At 29.5% G+C, this 16105-nt stretch overlaps 1 protein-coding gene across 2 annotated transcripts; it reads right to left on the reverse strand.

Annotated features, from left to right (window-relative positions):
• Positions 1-2361: 2361 nt before the first annotated feature.
• On the reverse strand, positions 2362-5958 carry LOC113863097 (RPM1-interacting protein 4-like). 2 transcript variants are annotated; one of them, XM_027496517.1, is made up of 4 exons: positions 5756-5958; positions 3176-3712; positions 2848-3036; positions 2362-2742 (listed from the first exon to the last, which is right to left on the reverse strand). In XM_027496517.1, the coding sequence occupies exons 1-4, from the start codon at positions 5759-5761 to the stop codon at positions 2713-2715; spliced, it is 762 nt and encodes a 253-aa protein (XP_027352318.1). In that variant the 5' UTR covers positions 5762-5958; the 3' UTR covers positions 2362-2712. The 2 variants fall into 2 exon arrangements, with proteins under 2 accessions (XP_027352318.1, XP_027352319.1); XM_027496518.1 differs by having other exon boundaries at positions 2371-2742; positions 5626-5958.
• Positions 5959-16105: the final 10147 nt, after the last annotated feature.

The following is a 16105-nucleotide window of genomic DNA, read 5'->3' on the forward strand; positions in this document are numbered from 1 at the left end:
AATCACCATACCGTGCTAGCTCACAAGCAAAATCAGAGATTTGTAAGATCACATGGAATTGTCATGCAAGATCGTAGGATCGGTAGGCACGCACAAGTCTGCCATGTCCGTTTAAGCTTGTTTGTGTTTTGACTTGACCCATATTTTTAACCTGATTGCTTTATAGTTGTCAATAGTACTGCGGTGCACGGCAGAGCAACCTTTGGCTGCCACAGACCTGCCATAGTAGAGCATTTTGATGTGGCCGTCATCGCAACTTAATTTGTGGCCTTTTGCGGGTTAGAGTAAAAATGTTGACTTTTTCTTTTTATCTTTAGAATGAAGCAATTTTAGACTTTTTTTTATTGGTAAAAAGACTTTTTATCTTTTAAAATAAATTGACTTTCCCCACTTGCCCCCCTTAAACTGACATTGTTTTAAGTTTTTTAAGAGTAAAATAGTCTTATCAAAATACATCACCTAACCTATCTTCCTTCTCCCTTTCTCTATTCAACATTTTCTCCCATCTCCATCTCTATCTCTATTTTTAGTGGACATGTCTGTCTCTGTTTTGAGGATGACAAACTTCCCTCATCTATCTTTGTTTTAAGGATGGACCCCTTCCTTCATTTGTCTTGGTTTTGCTTTTTTCATCTTCGTATTTATAGTTATGTAGCAACCTGTTTTGCTTTGTCACGAGTGACAATGGTGAAAGTTAATTAATTGACAGTGGATGCACACATCATATGATATACAATGAAGAATTGTTCAAAAAGTTGATTCAAACAATTGTTTCAAAATAAGAATTGTTAGAGAGTGCATAGCTATAGACTATAAAAGAAAATAAGATACACTCAAATAAGTTTATAAATTATATTATAATATTCTAATTTTTATTCCTTCAAAAATTAATATTTACATTAATTTAATCTTCTAATTATACACTCTTTCTACTTTAGGTTTTCTTTCTAATGCACTATTTATTATAAGAACTTGAAATAAGAACAAATTATTGGATTATTGTCTATACCTACCTATTGATAAGATAAAATATTTCTCGCATTATTCACAAACTATTTCTTAGAAGACTTGCTGATGGTCAATTATAATTTTTTGTTTTTTTTTGTTTTTGTCAATTTTAGTTTTGTGCATGCTAGAAGATGGCTCATGTATAGTTTGAGCTTGTTTATAAATGTTAAAAAGAACCACTTCAAATATAATAATTTTATTAACTTCAAGCTTTATGATTGAATCTGAACATTTTTTTTCTGTCACTAAAATTTATATAGGTATTATCAATTAAGTTTAAGTATCTAAAAATAATAAAATTTTATAAAAATTAATTTATTAAAAAAATGAAAAGTATAATTATTTTTTTAACTTTAGTCTTTAGAATTAAATTCAAACATTTAAAATGAGTAAACTTTAAATAAAAAAGAACATATTTAATGAATTAAGGTTATAAAAATATGACCAATACTTTTTTAAAACAAAATCTTAGTACAATTGGTTATTTAAACTCAATTCTAAAGATCAAAGTTAATTTTTTTAATTTAATTTTAATTAATTATTTAAATTCAAAGTCTAAAGATTGAAGTTAGCACTAGATAAACCCTGATGGCCACTGCATCGTTGTAAGACTACCCATATTCTCGTAAATTATTTTAAACTTATTTCAGTATGCTTCTTAGTATAACTGTTTTCAATTATCTTAATATGCTTTATTGTTAAATTTACAACATGTCATCGTTTAAAAAAAAAAACTTATTAAATAAGTGGTCAGATACCTTAGTTTATCACCAATTACTTCTAGTGCAATCAATGGATTCACTTATGTTATAATTACATGAGTAAAAGTTCCATTTCATCTGCAAACACACAATCAATTCTTCTTACTGTGACAAAATTAATTTAGACACACATCTCACTAATGCTAAACAGTTTAAAACTAATTCTATCAAAATCAATTTTACTAAAATTAACAAGCAGCCCTTAATCTTTGCAATGGGCAATAGCAATCTAAATGCAACCTTTTTATTTGTGTGCCTGTATGTGAGTGTGTGTGTGTGTGTGAGAGAGAGAGAGAGAGAGAGAGGAATTGCTGAAATAAATACCTAGAAAATATGAAATACATGTTCAGCCTACCGAATTTCACAATATTGCTTAAAATAAAGAGTATAATTTCACATATGATCTATGAATAAAAAGGTGCAAAGAGGGATGGCACGGGCATAAAGGTCAACAATAATTGGCAAATTTCAACCAGAACATGAACTCTTTTAAGAACCACCATAACTTGCTCAGAGAAAGAACAAATCTATTTCTAAACTGTTTGTTATTGAATAGAATCATTGAGCTAAGCTACAAGAGATCAACAGATCAGCGCAATAGGACCCAATCACAACCCATTAATTCATTATAAAAGAATTACATAACAAATCTTGTATATCCCAGCTAAATACAGATAAATTGAATAATAAAGAGTGGCGGTTACATAACAAAAGATTAAAAAGGACAAATCACAATCCTGCATGCAAAGCATCTCTACTGACCAAAATAAAGATACGAAAAGGGAAAAAAAAAGGGTACAAATTTAAGACAAACGTGTGTCAATGATGTTTCTGGGAAGAGAGAGCCTTGAATATTTACATGTGCTACACAAAGCTCATGACCATTCACAACGCTATTCTTATCTTCTTTCCTATTCAGAATATAATTCACACTGCAAATAAATCATTTTTTCCCCCAGCAGAAACAGCAACTCTGGAGAAGCAAGAATAAAAACACAGTCAATGAAACATCAGTATGATGAAAACTCCGAAGTTACATATCTACTGACTAAATATTAAACAGGTGTAGAAGGAATACCTGAGCTTTGTCATTGGCAGGTTGGTTCCCAACAAGATATTGTCTCCCATTTGGTGTGCCTGGCACATGTCCGGTCCCAACCTGTTTCTCCTCACGCACTTTGTTGAAAATGTGAGTATAGCCATCAGCTGATGCAGGGTTACTCTCATCCCACTCACCAAATTTCGGAACAGCAGCACCTTTATCAGGCTGCCAAATCAGAATGCTAAAATCAGAAACCTTAGAAATTTGCACACTGATTAATCATTGAGGCAATATATATTCATATGATTTTATTATTTCACGCTACGCAAGGTAATAAAACAGGACAGTAGAAAAGGAAACTAACAGTTTCATCCCCTCGGTTAAGTGGTCTTAGTCGGGACCTTCCTGGTGTTCCATGGCTGCTGTCATATGAATTCTTTCCTTCCCAAGAAGGACTATCTCTGCCAGGGGCTTTTGCCTGGTGATGAAGGGGTGAGCGGTCAATGCTGTATTCAGACCCAGTACTTTGTCTTGAAGGTCTTCTACGGTTGTCAGCAGAAGCTACTCCATGCCGATGGGCATAATCACTGCCACTCCTGTTGCTTGCATTGTCATGACGAGCCGGAGAGTCAATAAACTGTTTGGGATCACTATCCTCCCTACTCTTTTGTAACTCATGTGTTGATCTCCCTGATCCCTTTGCAGATGGATCCTCTGAATCAATTCTGGGTTTTGAAAGGGGTATGTCAGCAGAAGAAACTAGATCTGAATTTTCCTCAGGATCATTTGGATTAATCATCTTTGAACCAGGTAGACCTTTCCGGGCTTTGTCAAAATAAGCTGTATAAGGAACATTCTCTCCACTCTCCCAATTTCCAAACTTTGGAAAATGAGAACGTTGCTGTCAAATCAACAAATTGAAAAGATGCGATTAAGTAATTGATACAAGTTTTGAATGTTAATAAACATCATTCCAGTATCAGATCAGAATTATCAATGGAGAAATAACAGAGAAAGGAAAGAAAACATGTTGCTCCTTTGCTTTCATTGCAATTAGGAATGAATTTGACCACTTCAGGAGATTCAACATCTTAAAAGGTTATTTCAATAGAGAAATGATAATGAGACCAGTGTGTACTGACTCAGGAAATAAGGTGGTGTTACTAGACCAGTGGGTAAACAGAGACGACACAGCTTGGAAGGTATATTCTAGGAGAGGTGACAAGGTGCCACATGGCAAAGGATATGGGGGAGAGTTAGTTATGCTGAGTAGGCAAGACAATGGGGGCCCATAAGGGGTATGCATTCTGGGAAGTTACTTATAAGAGAGAGAAGGAAACAACAGCCGGGAAGAATTGTAGTAAGAATTAGGCCTGAGGCTTGGGCAAGAGATGTTGGCAATTAAAATAAATTGCTTAGTCGAAATATGGTTGTTATGACAAATATGAATACTTAGAAATAATTTTCTTATTAGAAAACCAATACACTCAAAAGTTTTGGCTTTATTAATAGCCAATTACACACTTAAACAACTACAAGAAAACTTATTGGATATTCTCATGTTTTTCTGTTTCACCTTCCCCATTTGTTTCTGTATTCAGTCACTATTAAATTTTTCCATTCAAGTGAGATTGATACATTACAGATACTACTTGTCATTTGTTCTTTTTTGGGTGATTTACTCTATCAAATGGTGCGGTAAAAAATTGTGGACCCAACAATATATACTATATAGTATACAAGGATTTATTTCACTTTCATATAAAATGATAGAACTGCTAAAGAAGGATGATTTCCAATTCCATCGAATACAGTTGCATCTCTAAGAGATTTCTGTTTGGAAAAACTGAAAATATAAGTAATCTTCCAGCGAATGACAAGCTCAAAGGCACCTCTTTGTTTTAAATAAAGAATTATATTCTCCTTTTTCCTTTAGAAGGCCAAATACATTTATAACAGCTGAAAGTAGGTTTATCTAGAGTTGAATGCATAGGATTTAATTGTAGGTAAATTAATCTGCGTAAAGCATATCAAAATAATACTTAATTAAAGCAAACTTTGATGGAAAGTGGAAGAAGCCACCAGTTGGGGCACATGTTTTCCTTTGTTATATATATATATATAACACCACTAAAGCAAATAATGAGAAATATCGGTTATTATAGCCTTTTATATATATATATATATATATATATATAATTTGGATTCCCAAAATATTCAAAGATCAAATCCAACATGATATAGGTCATCTGCCCAATAGCATAACACATTTCTAAAATAGCAGCGTTATCTTTTGCAGTTGGATGCTGTGAAGTTTTTATTATCAATTGCATGTGCATCACCAACCTATGCTACTTTCAAATGCGAACAATTTACAGCTCATAGAAGGTTTTCCTCAAACATAGGAACAGCAGAAGAGCATACTTTATACCGCTCACATAGCTCTTATTTTGTCTATGATAATTCAACCATAATTTATATTGAAGAATTACTATTTCTCCAAATAGACCTTGGATATCATATTACTAAATCCAAAATCCATGAAAACAAAAGAAATCCATTGCACCAAGCTTAGTTAAAGTTTTAAAGGAGACTGATTTATGAGACTAGTTTCCACATTCGACCACAGACTAAGAAAATCATATATCCCAATATTCTAAATGAATTGCCCCACGGTCCCAATAAGCAGGAAAACGAGTTACTAGTAGTTGATTTATATGCAAACCTAAAAAAGAATCAAATTTTGGTCAACTGTATCAGAGCTTCAGAAGATGAAGAGAAAATAAAAAAATTAACATAAAAGACTACATTTACATCATAATGCAAGAGATTGATACTCTGATTCCCTACCCTTTGCCTCAAATTTTCTCAGCAGCAAGAGACACACAAAACAAGGACCAAAAGCAATGACAACGAGGAGAGAGAAAAAAGCAAGAGAAGTCACCTCCATATCACAAAGGCACTGCCCAGAAATTATAGAGCTGAATTGCTGAAGAAAGTTGAGATTTTTGTTTGGATCAGAGGGTGTAAAGGTTAAAGGTCAGAGAAACCAACAAGCTCCGCAGAACGCGAAGACCAAGCAAGAGAGAGAAAGGTAAAGAAAGAAGGTTAGAGAGAGGTTTATCAACCACTCACCGGCGCCACCGGTAATGTTTGACCATTCTCTCTGTAAATTCTATGTTTCTTCTGCTTCAAAGTCCTTCTCTCTGCACAGTATGACCATATTTTACTTTTTCTAAAAAATATCATGAAATTAATGTACCACCTACACTCTGTCATAGCACTCTCATTTTAATTTTTTTTAGTTAGAAAAAGTATATTCTTTATTTTCAGAGGAAAAATATATATAAAAAGACAAACTATAAAATATGTAATTAATTTAAAATTAAAAATTTTAAAAATACTGTTTGAAGAATAATTTAGAGGATAAAAGAGATTTTTAAACAAAAATGTCTAATAAACTAGTTTATTAATTATTATATTAACCTCACAAATGATAAATACATGAGAAAAGTTTTACATGAGATAATGAATATTTTATATAATAAAATACACTAAACATATTTTGATTTCTTTTTAACAAGATTCATCACTCTTAAATAATCAAATTTTAAAATTACACTGTAAATTTTTTTTAAATATTACTAAGTGGAGATCTAAGAAGATTACTTTCAACTCAATACAAAAAGCAAATTTATTATCATAAGAAAATAATATTTGTTAGTCATTTATTATTACATCTCATATAACACCACTAGTTCATATGGTTTATTTTATAGCTATCATTTACATTAATTTTGAAGTATTCAAAAGATCTCAAAAATAAGTAAATTTGAGAGTTAATTTATTTGAAATTAGTAAAAAATAATCCTTTTTAAATTAACTAATGAAATCTTGATAAGATAGACACTTCATTTCTCTTCGCAAAGAATATATTATTCCTCTAACGTCAAAGCTACCAAAGAATTGATAAATAGGAAATAGAATTTATGTGTCATGCTAAGGCAACAATCTAAGTGGTAGTAAGGTCTTGAAAATTATAATAGGTAAATGACACTCTAAGTAAAACCAAACTTCTTTAGAGTAATTATCAACAATATCTAATACAATAGTTAATGTCTTCAAACTTATGAGAACACATAGGAATATGAGCTTGAAGAAGTAAATCTACAATGATGATACAAAATATTAGTCAAATGAAAGATCTAACTTTCTTAATTACTAGTAACTTTTGGACCTAATAAAAACCTGAAATTGGTAAAGAGTTGAATCTCAAATAACTAAGCCAAGCATAAGCTACATTTGCAAAATAAGTTTCTTTTGTACTTTTCCAAAATTATTGGTCTTCAATATTTCTATTTGTTAGCCTAGGAAGCTAGTGTATATGAGCTTTAATGTGTTGAAGAATATAGGTAAGAAGTTAATCCAATTTTCAAACGTCATGAACAAATAACTCGCTAACTTGGAATTTTGATATGAGATGTGAACAAAATCAACTAAGTTAACAATTGGGACAAGTCTAATCCAATTAGAGTACCATATAAAAAAGAACTAGAATTTGAATTGAAACTTAAAATTATTTCTCAAAATTTTTTTCCAAACAGTGAAGTTTTGTTGGGCTTTTCATATATTTAGCCTCTATGATTTGAACTCATAATTCAATTTTATCTTACAAAATATCTAACACCATTTTACTTCTAAGAAAAATATTAATCATTTACATATTATAAACATATAAGTCACTTTACTTTTTAGGAGATGTAATTTAGTCTCAGCGAGCCATGAATGCCACAATTAGAATTATTAAAAAATAAAAAAATTGTAATTACCTTATTAATATCATGACAAACAAATTGAGATAGCTATTAAATTTACATAAAATTAATAATTTTTTTAAGAGATGAAATTAATGTTTATTACAATAGTATAACTTACGTTTCCTTGAAGCACTCTCATTTCAATTTTTTTAGTTAAAAAATGTATATTCTTAATTAGTATAATTAATTGTTTTTTGATAAATAAATATGTAATTTTTAAAATTAAATGTAAATAAAAATAAAGAATTTTTTAAAATAAGCTAAATTAAAATAATACAAAATATTTATAATATTATTTGATTACGTTAAAGATAAAAACAAAAAATAAGATAAGATAAACAAGAAATAATGTGTACAACTTTATGTATAACGATTGAAAAAATAAGTTTAATTATATTTTTAGTGCCCATAATATTATATTTTAATAATATTAATATTAAATTATATGATTAATTAAATTATTTAAAAAATATTTTTTAAAATAAATATTGACTTATTTATTTTTTAATATTTTTTAAAATGAACTCTTAAAAAAAAAAAATAGGAGTACCTCCCTTTCTCTTAACATACGGGAAAGATTTCCACAACTTGTATCATGATTGGGTAGAAACTAAAATGATAAGAAGAGAGATTACGGGCTGAGATGGGTCTATTATCTTGGAAAAGAAAGAAACATCAAATGAATGTTTTACTAGTGCACCCATTCCTTGCCATGTACCCTCGTGGGCCCCAAACAACTTGCTTATACAATGTTATAAAATCACTGTCGTAAGACAAAGTTCAAGTACTATTAATTTTTTTAAAAAATTAAATCATGATCTCCTAAATTTTATTTCTCTAATATACAAAATTCTTCTGTAAAGTGTGAAACTAGAGGTCACATGACAAGAAATTCTTCAGTATGAAATTTGTGATGATATAAAAAATGTTTTTGATAAAAAAATTGTTTAAAAATATTATTATTTTAATAATAATATTTTCTTAATATTAAAAGAATAAAAAAGCAATAAATATTTGTTATATTTTTTCTAATAATATATATATATATATATATTTAAAAATATATTGCATTTATATGTTTAAATTAGTTTTCAAATTGATGTTAGTAAAATTGTAAATAAATTACATTATAAAATCCTACTAAGTGAAAAACGAAATAAAAAAGAAGAGTAATAAAGTCTACAGAAAAAATAATTTTTTTCCTTTCAATTTTAGAGAAAAAAGTAATGTTTTCCTTATAATATGATCAAATATTGAATATAGCAAAAAAAATCCTAAAAAATTAGCATTTTTTTAAATCACGTTATTTTTATCTGATTTTAAAATTTTGACTCAAAGTTCAACATAAAGTCTAATAAAGTATTGTATTTAAATTATGAATCAATCAATTGTTTTTTTATTTGTTTGTTTTTTAATAAATTATAGAGTAATAACAATTGACTAAATACTTAAATAAGATTTTTATCTTTAAAAGTTCATAACTTTTTAAATTTAGTTTTTCAAACATTGTTTTTTTTTATTTAACTTTATTATTAGTGATTTGTTAACTTATTTTGTTATTTATCTTCATAACATTTGAGTTACCTTACATAATTTGATTGGGATATAACATGAAAAAATTATGTCTTAATAATATTACATCTTTCATATTTCCAAATGAAATTTTAAGTTATAATAACAATTTTTTTTTCTAAATTGAGATTTTAAAATATATAAGAGATAAAGATGAAAGTGAAAGTAAAAAATTACGAAGAAAGAAAGTTGAATCAAGTTTTTTTTTAAAATTTTTACAAATTAAATTTTATTAATAATTGTCAATTTTACACTGTAGATGGTATACTCAACAAAGTAAAGATGTTTACAAAATGAAACTAAGTTTCAATGCAAGATATGTTTTTATGGTGAAAATGAATAAATAGGAATTCTAAGAAGAATGAATTGGTTCATCTTATAATTCCAAAGCTATGCCTTACAACTGTTAATAATTTTACTTTAACATACTTTTACAACTCAAAATATTTCACTCTTTAGGTCTTATTGTATAAGCCTTTACATACTTAATTCTCAGTATTATACTAAAAGCCTATTCAAGCTACAATCTCACAAAGATACAAAAAGTTATTTAAATATTTTAAAGAAAATTTAATGATAACAAAAGAATTTTACGATAAATTTTTAGAACGAATGCTTACCAATAACATCTGCATTTTACATGGTATGGTGGATGTCTCCTTTGTAAAGTGTTATATATTCTGGTGAACATCAAATATATTCAAAGTATTCTTTCTTAAAAAGTATTTTAATAAGAACAACGATTTCATAAAAGTGATTTATGAACATTTAATTTCTTTGCCAATAATGTATTTAGCATGTAGAATAATTAAAAAGTTATTTTTATCTTTACGAAAGAAGAATAATTTTTTTATTCTATGTAAATATCCCATTTTTTTTTTTTGTCAACAATAAAGTTTATGTGAACTATAATAGATATGAGCATTCAATGTCTTATTTATACTATTGATTCATGGTTCATCACTTTGTTTAACTTTCCTTTAACAAATGATGTCTTGTGTTCATTTATGTATTAAGCTAAAATTCATGTAAATTTTAAAGTTTTTTGTATATCAAAATTTGAGATGTCAACAATGAAATTATAGATGTCACTTTATTATTTATATCACTTCTATGTTAGATTATAAAAGTCAAATTATATATCATGTAGGCAAGTAACAAAAAAAATTAATAACCTACGAAGAAAAAAAGACCATGTGAAAATCAAAAAAATATTTTTAAAGAACTTATTTATAAAAATTAAAAAGCAAAACCTATGAAAAGTTACAATTTTTAGGAACTAATTTTTTTTAATCCTTTATAAACTACTAAAATCTTAATATTTTCATATTTCTATTCTTTATATTTAGTTATTTAAGATTTTTTTTCACATTAATTAACAAATTTTTAATTGATACAGTATATTACCATATTTTAACTAAAATGTTTCTATTTATACTTTTAACCTTTTTTTTTAATTGAGACTACACAATTGCGTTTCAAAGACAATTTTTTTCATAATTAAATATGGGTTACAATACATGTTTATAACTTGAACATTAATTTTTTATCATCAATATTTATTAAGAATTTAAGAGTACCTAAGATTTAATATCCAGAGAGAAGAAAAAATAGATAAAAATGAATAACTAATTAATTAAAATTCATTTATAATCATTGCATAAGAATATAGGTAAAAAAATTTAAATAAATCTTAAAAATTTAAAATAACAAAACTTTTCAAACAAAGTTAAAAAAAATAAAAGAACAAAATATAAAATATGGGTGGATAAACAAACTTGCAATGTGTTCTTTTAGAATTAAAATTGAGTTTTGTTAACCCCAACTTTTAGAGCTGAGAATAAGTAGCTAATAATAATAAAATTTTATTAAAAAAAAGTATTTATTATATTTTTATAACTTCAATATAACAACTGTATTTTTTTTCATAAAAATTTTATATTTGTGTATATTTAAACTCAGCTCTAAAAGCTGAAGTTAATAAAATCTATTAAAATTTGACTGAAAATGATGTGTGAATTACAATTTCTCCCATTGTAATAAATTTATTTTATACTAACAGCTTTAATAATTGTATTCTAAATTTTGGAGATTAAAGTTGCTAATATATATAACTAATTTTATATTTGTAAAATTTATCTTAATTTTTATATTTTTTAAAATTTAGAGTTTAATTTTTAAGAGTCTTATCTCTTAAATTTATAATTATTAATATATATTAATTATTGGTGTTTAAGTAATTTTTTTATAATATACAATAAACTAAATTAATTTAAAATTATTTAATTTTATTAAATCTTTATCATTTATAATATCAAATTAAAAAGGTTATGATGAAGTTTGTTTGCTCTGTGTAAAACCAGGACTCTCTTATCACTCCTAAACTTATTGAGCTACCACACTGCTAAGGCTTTGATTACCAAGCTTCTAAAAACTACATGGACTACAAACTCATGATGGAAAAACCTGAAACAAACATGAAAACTACTGGGAAGTTTTAATGTCATGGATATAAATAATGGATTCTATAGTGAAATTTGATTTGGAACAAAATTGTACAAAAGTTATCGATGGTGGGCCTTGGATGATCTTGACCGTTATTTGATGGTTATTGATTGGAGCCAATGTTTTATGGTTGCAAAAACGAAGGTAGAAAGAACTCTTGTGTGGATTAGATTTTCTAGGCTAAATCTTGTTAATTATGATAAGAGTTTTTTTTTTTTTTTTACTTGATATAGCTTTACCTATGAGTACTCCTATTAAGGTTAATACTAGAACCATGAATGTAGAGATGAGAAGATTTGTTCGTATTTGTGTTGAAATTTATCTCAATTTTTCTATTGTTGGTAAGGTTTTGGTTGCAAAATCTTTGGTAAAATGTAAATTATGAACACCACTCTCACTCCTATTCATTACTTCATCTATGATGGTGTTATCACTCAACTAGTATCTCAGCCTACAAAAGATTATGAAGTAGTTAACCCTAGCATCAATAAGGGTAATCAAAATTATGATGCAACAATTGTAAATCATGATCCAAGAAATGCTAATTATAATAACAAATATTTGAGAATAATATATAAAGAATTATAGCTTGAACATGGAACCTGATTGATTGTCCAAAATAGGAAGAGAAATAAAAAAACATGCTTATTTTTAAAAATAGCTTGAACATGCTTTTCAATTTAGACTTTTCAGTGTGCTTTGTCCTCATTCGCACACTTTCCGGGAACTTCTCAGAAGGTCACTCATCTCATAATTGCTCTAAGTTAAGCATACTTAACTTTGGAGTTCTTAAGTGATTGGCCACCGAAAAGTAAATGCATTTTGTTGGTGTAGGTAGTCCTAATCAATTCCTTTAAGCTATTCTTAACTGTATACACAGTCTCTGGATCCCCCTCTCATTCCGATGTAAGTTTGATTCATTCATGTGCCCCTTACCACCGGAAGCTTGCTAGGTAGCCGCTCCTTGTCCGTGTCACATTGCACCGACGATCACTCCCCGCCCTCGCGTAGTGCCTAGGTGTCACATGCCTACCAGCTTCCGCGTAGTTCATCCTCGAACCACACCGTACTGGGAGAGAGGCCTGCTCTGATACCATTTTATAACACCTTAAGTTTAATTTCAATAAATAAGGAATTTCACAAATTTTTGAAATAATAAAATTTTCATTTTCAGTCCAAGTTTCATCAACCATTTCAAATAAAGAAAATGGGTTACAAATTACATCAAACATTTGCTATAGGACTTATTCAAATACAACGGTTTTCAAAATAATATCCTAAGTCCTATAGCAGTTTATCCGTTCCTTCACTGGGTCCGATGCTGATCGTCTTGATTACCTGAAAAATGAATGTAAAGGTGAGTACTTTACACTATCAAAATACAATCAAACATAGAGTCTCACCTCTAACTCATTTCTAACACATTTATACAGATACAACATAAACAACATTTCATACATTTCAATTTAACTTGACACCAATGCACCAATCAATCATGCACACTTGCACCTTTAAGGCGCGCCGCCACGCTTACTGTGACACTGTTATCACAGATTTTCACTATGAATGGTCGCTGGTTACCCCCGCCTTACGGATACCATGTGGGCAGTCACGGGTCGCTCAGCAAAGGTAATGGTCAGAGGTCTAGTCAGTAAGAGAGTGTGTGGCCCATGGTGCACCTGTTCCACAGTCGGTGTCACCACCACTCTCTCCTCCCCAAGGTATTTCTACCGTCCTCATCTTCCACACCCCCAGTGTATCGCTGAACCATCCATAACACATTATAACGACGCTAACACGCCCCATTCACACAGATATTTCATTTATACATGCAATATTCATACTTGCACATGGCACACAGCCTATATTCAATTCACATAACATGGCGCATAGCCCACATTTTATCCACAATGTACAGCACATAGCCTTCGTTTATTCACAATAACATTAATTTACCAATTAATGGCATTCTATCACACACAATCACCCCTACGGCCTAACTATTCCAGTCACATCACATTGCACACCAATTTCCATCAAACACACAATTTCTACTCCCTATCTTAGCCACATTACATTAATCAACAACACACACAAGAATTACAACACATTGAGATAGGGTAGAGTCTTCCCTTACCTCGGATCAAAGTCCTACATGCTAAATCCACCAAGAAGTGCTCCCCTCACGGATTTTGCCTTAAACACATGGAGAAACTCCATGAGAACCCAGGGAAACCACGAAAATAGAGAAATGGATGAAAAATCGAAACCCTAACCATAAAAACTCACCTCCAAGCATCCTCCACTTAAATCCAACTTTCGATCTAGCTCACGAACGGCTTTGGAGGCAATATAATCGGTAGAATAGGGTTTGGGAGTGAAGGGATCAGAGGAATTTCGAAGAAGAAGGGAGAAATGAAATCTACTCAAACCCTAATCCCTTTAAATCATCTTTGGTTGTGACACTCTCGCTACAGCAAGATATTGTTGCTGCAGCGACGCCCTCTGTCGCTGCAGCGAAAATTTCAGATGAAACTGCACCCTAATTTCTGCATAATCTCGCTACAGCGAGATGGAACCCAAAAATGCAGCCCTCTCTATCGCTCTCTTGCTACAGTGAGACATGTCTCGCTACAGCGAGAATGCGACAATTTTGCCCTTTTCGCCTAGAGCCCTCTCGTTACAACGAAAGCTCTCTACACTAGGCACTTAGCCTATTTTCAGCCTGATCAGTCCAATTCAATTAATCATACCTCCACACATACATACATACATACATACATACATATATATATATATACACGCACACACACACACACACATATTCATACTCATTACACAGAAAAACACCATCACTACGTATTCAATGCAAATTTACAACATTCATTTACACTTATACACACACACACACACACACACACACATATATATATATATGCATTTTTATATAAATAACAATAATTAATATTACAAAATTCGGGGCGTTACATTGTGAATTTATGATTTTCAAATTTTTCAACATTGAAGCGACAACTTGGATTTAACCAATAACCAACATTGTGAAGATATTTTGGAAGTTGAGAATCCTAACAATTATCTAAGATAAATAAGGCTATACTTTCTTCTAAACCTCTTTATCATTTTCGCTATCAACAATACGTAACACATGAGCAAGAGGCTTGGTAAGTTTGCCAATATCAACATATTTATTCCAAAACCCTAAATCTATGATGTGTTTCACAAAATTTTTGCTTTGTCTTCTTTTGCACAAGGTGATGTTGTCCATTCTCTTGATGTTACCATGGCGCTTAGTGCATTTTTTTTAACTAATATATTTTGCAAAGCAATAAAATTAGTTGCAAAACGAGTTGGAGATAGATGAAACCTGTTTTTTTTTTTTTATCAAATACAATGAATAATAATGGTTATATATGTATTTGGTAATTTTTGAAGCATGTGCCATTATCTCATTTACATCCTGTAGTTTTCCAAAGTCGTGTAGTATCAAATTAATGTAATGTACAACATAAGAAGACCAAAATAACTTAGTAAACTTAAATTCTTATAACAAGTAGCAACATAATTGGTAGCATTATTAGTCACAAATTAACTAGATAATGTTTTCAAGTCCAACATATAACACCACTTCCTTGAAAAACTTACACAATAATTTAGCAATTTTAAAAACATGAGAGGCATTAACAAACTTTAAAAAAATAGTTCATTTAGAACAATAAACCCAAAATGTTAATAAGAGTTTACCTTTAATATACTTAGTCCACTCATCATCCATAAAAGTGTATCGAGTTTGCTTCTAAATATCTCAATAACTCTCCATAAGTGACTTTTTATCTTCAACGCACTTATTTAATAAATAACCACAATTTTTTAAAAAAATTTGGACCTTTGTAAGCTGAACCCATGCTACAAATAGCATCAATCATCTTGACCACAAAAAAATAGCATTAATCATATATTGATAATATGATAAATTAATAGCATTAAAAGACATAGAATCATCATTTATTCATTTTAAGATAACAAGATCATACTTTTAAGCTAACTTGACCTCTAGTAGTTTTTCTTAACATAAAATAATTATCTATCTAAGTGACATTCTTCCATGTTGAGATGTAGAAGGTGTATGCTTAGGAGGATTAGACATTCTCATTAACAATTATTCATCAATTGTTCTTATTTTATCTTCATCTAATAGATTGTTACCCTCCTCACATTCTTCTTGAACTTTCCTTTTCTTATTTATGCATTCATCAATAAATTGTTGCATTTGATTTTTAATATATGCTAACACCTTCCTACATTTTTCAACCTATAAGTTAGTTAATGTCACTTCCTCTAATAACTTTATCAAAGTAACGACATAGCAAAATTGTTTTCCA

The sequence above is a fragment of the Abrus precatorius genome, unplaced genomic scaffold (genome assembly GCF_003935025.1).
Source record: "Abrus precatorius isolate BTA unplaced genomic scaffold, Abrus_2018 Scaffold3, whole genome shotgun sequence".
Classification (NCBI taxonomy): domain Eukaryota; kingdom Viridiplantae; phylum Streptophyta; class Magnoliopsida; order Fabales; family Fabaceae; genus Abrus; species Abrus precatorius.

Excerpts from the sequence above, each read along its gene's own strand:
- LOC113863097 (XM_027496517.1), bottom strand. Across the intron at positions 3,037-3,175 it reads TTAACCGAGGGGATGAAACT|CCTGATAAAGGTGCTGCTGT; the intron begins GTTAGTTTCCTT and ends CTGATTTGGCAG. Across the intron at positions 2,743-2,847 it reads CTGCCAATGACAAAGCTCAG|AGTTGCTGTTTCTGCTGGGG; the intron begins GTATTCCTTCTA and ends TTGCTTCTCCAG.